Source organism: Merops nubicus, unplaced genomic scaffold, assembly GCF_000691845.1.
Source record: "Merops nubicus isolate BGI_N331 unplaced genomic scaffold, ASM69184v1 scaffold35090, whole genome shotgun sequence".
Lineage (NCBI taxonomy): Eukaryota > Metazoa > Chordata > Aves > Coraciiformes > Meropidae > Merops > Merops nubicus.
In genome coordinates this window covers 56,097-58,428 of record NW_008583101.1, presented here as the reverse complement: position 1 = coordinate 58,428, position 2,332 = coordinate 56,097, and the positions used below count along the sequence as shown (strand labels likewise).

General features: G+C 36.1%; 1 protein-coding gene across 1 annotated transcript in view; it reads right to left on the bottom strand.

The window, feature by feature from the left end:
- Window positions 1–232: 232 nt before the first annotated feature.
- Window positions 233–2,332, bottom strand: part of PPARG (peroxisome proliferator-activated receptor gamma) — a 25,004-nt gene continuing 22,904 nt past the window's right edge. The window contains exon 6 of the mRNA XM_008939532.1: window positions 233–688. Within this exon, the coding sequence (XP_008937780.1) occupies window positions 441–688 (248 nt within the window). The 3' untranslated portion in view covers window positions 233–440. The remainder of the gene's footprint in view (window positions 689–2,332) is intronic.

The window sequence follows — 2,332 nt, the reverse complement described above, 5'->3', positions numbered from 1 at the left end:
ATCTGTGATTCAGTTTTATTGTTCTCTGGCTGCTGCCTTGGGAGCACAAAATCAAACATAATACTTAAAACATTTCCCCAGGGATGTTTAAGGAGAAAGACTTTTATTTTTAAGTTGAAAATTTAACTGCATGCTTAACCAACTTCAGTGAAGCATCAATCATACTGGACAAGCGATTTTAAGGAATAAGATCGTTTAAAAAAATTAATTCTGGAAATACTGCCAACATTTCATGATATAGATATTTTTAATATTAAAAGTAAATTGTAAATGTGTCTTTATAAACAATATGCATAAAATAGATCTGCTATACTAAGCTCTCTCTCTTTAAATGCTGTTTCACAGTAATTTCTTCTTTCTTAGGTATGCAAAGTTTTCCCTCAAAGAAATAGTGCAATCTGAAGAACATACATTATGTCAGATTAAAACTGCTATAGTCATTAATATAAGTCTTTATAGATTTCTTGTAGGAGTGGATGAAGACTCATATCTGTCTCCGTTTTCTTTATTATTTGCAAGAGCTGCACGTGTTCCGTTACAATCTGTCTGAGGTCCGTCATTTTCTGAAGCAACTTTGCAAACAGCTGTGACGATTCTGGGTGATTCAGCTTGAGCTGGAGCTCCAAAGCTTGCAACAGGTTGTCTTGTATATCTTCAATGGGCTTCACATTTAACAAACCTGGGCGATCTAGGAAAAAGAAATATGGGGAGTTGTGAGTTTCTGAAGAATAAAGAAACATTGATCTCACTTATTAATTTCTTAAATATATCCCAGCACACTAAGTATTTACATATGGCACTTCCTGAAAACTGTTTGCCAATTTCTTAATGGATTTATTGGTAAGATTTTAGTAGAATTCGCTCAAAAGTTTTAAAACAGTTCAAGCATTGGTGTAAAGCAGATATAGTGACAGGTTTATACGATATGACAATGTATTTTCCACAGCAAACTGGGAGCGTTGATGGAAAGGAAGAGTGAAATATAGTTCAGGGATAAACAGTCCATAGCAGGCAATTCACTTGTGGAAAATCAGCATAGGCTCAGATGTAGTTGCTAGTATTAAAAATGTTTCCTGCTAGATTGGATGCTAACCTATCAAAGTAAAAAGAAAACGGTATAAATTCAGCTTCTGTGGTGATACTAACCTGAGAGATTGAAAAGTAACAGGTTCAGTTCTTCTTCACACCCAAGTTCCAGCTGCTATTAAGAAGCCTCACGATAGCTTTTAGCACCAGCTCATCAGCCACAGATGCTTATGGCAGTGGGGGACTGATAGATGTGGCTTGTACAGAAAATGCCTTTTCTGGGCTCACGCCAACAAAGAGTTCTCCTCCACACAGAGGAATCTGGGATGGATGCTTACAACCAAAGGCAGCTACTTGCACTGCCACAGCTGCTGGAGTCCAGGATTATCTTTGGTGTATCTTATTCTTCAGCAAGAGGCAAACTCTTTTCAAACCACTATTATCTTTCACAATAAGAGCTCTTCTGTTATTTCTGTTTGTCCCCAAATACCTTCTTGCATGGTTGCAATTACTATTTCACATCATTTGCAACATTTGTTTTCTAACTTGTAGTAATAAAATATTTGATTCCACAGCCATGAAAGTTAATATGATTGCTGAACTTTATTAAATCTTCACCCATGACAACGACCACCAGTAATTTGCTACTGCTGAAGTACTTTATAGTGGGTAACACATCCAGATTATCAGACTACGCCATGAAAAAAGAGTCAATAATTTCAGTAACTATGTAGTTATGAAATTAATTTCACAGGTTGATCGATAAAAAGCAGTGTCTATACCTAGCCTTAAATTACTTCCCTAAGGCACCATTTCCATTTCAGAAAGGACGAGAGGTTGATCCATATTAAAAATTTAAAGAATAGAATGTTATTTCCTGTGATCTTAGTAACCTCTATGTGCACCCAGTTCTCCTAACTCAGCTTGGCTTGTGTTGTATACCAGAAAAAAAGGCTGAGAGAAGACAAAGCTCTTTATAAATACATTGGAGTTTGCTTCATGGAGAAAAATACTGCAGTGTAAACTAAAAGGCGAAGCTGGCATGAAACCAAATGAGTACACACAAGCTGTGAATACATGTAGGTCACTGATTAGGAAAGGAGAGTTAACTCTCCATGAGGTGAGGTTTGGGGGAAGTTTTTCAGAAATAAGAAATTGAAGGCAAGTTTGAATATGGAGCTATAGATATTTCCTTGACCGTGGGTTTATGTATTATTATTATGCTTTCAGTTATTATTATTATTATTATCATGTATTTTTATTATGCTTTCAGTTGTAGGAGATGGGACTCGGAAACCCATCTGTC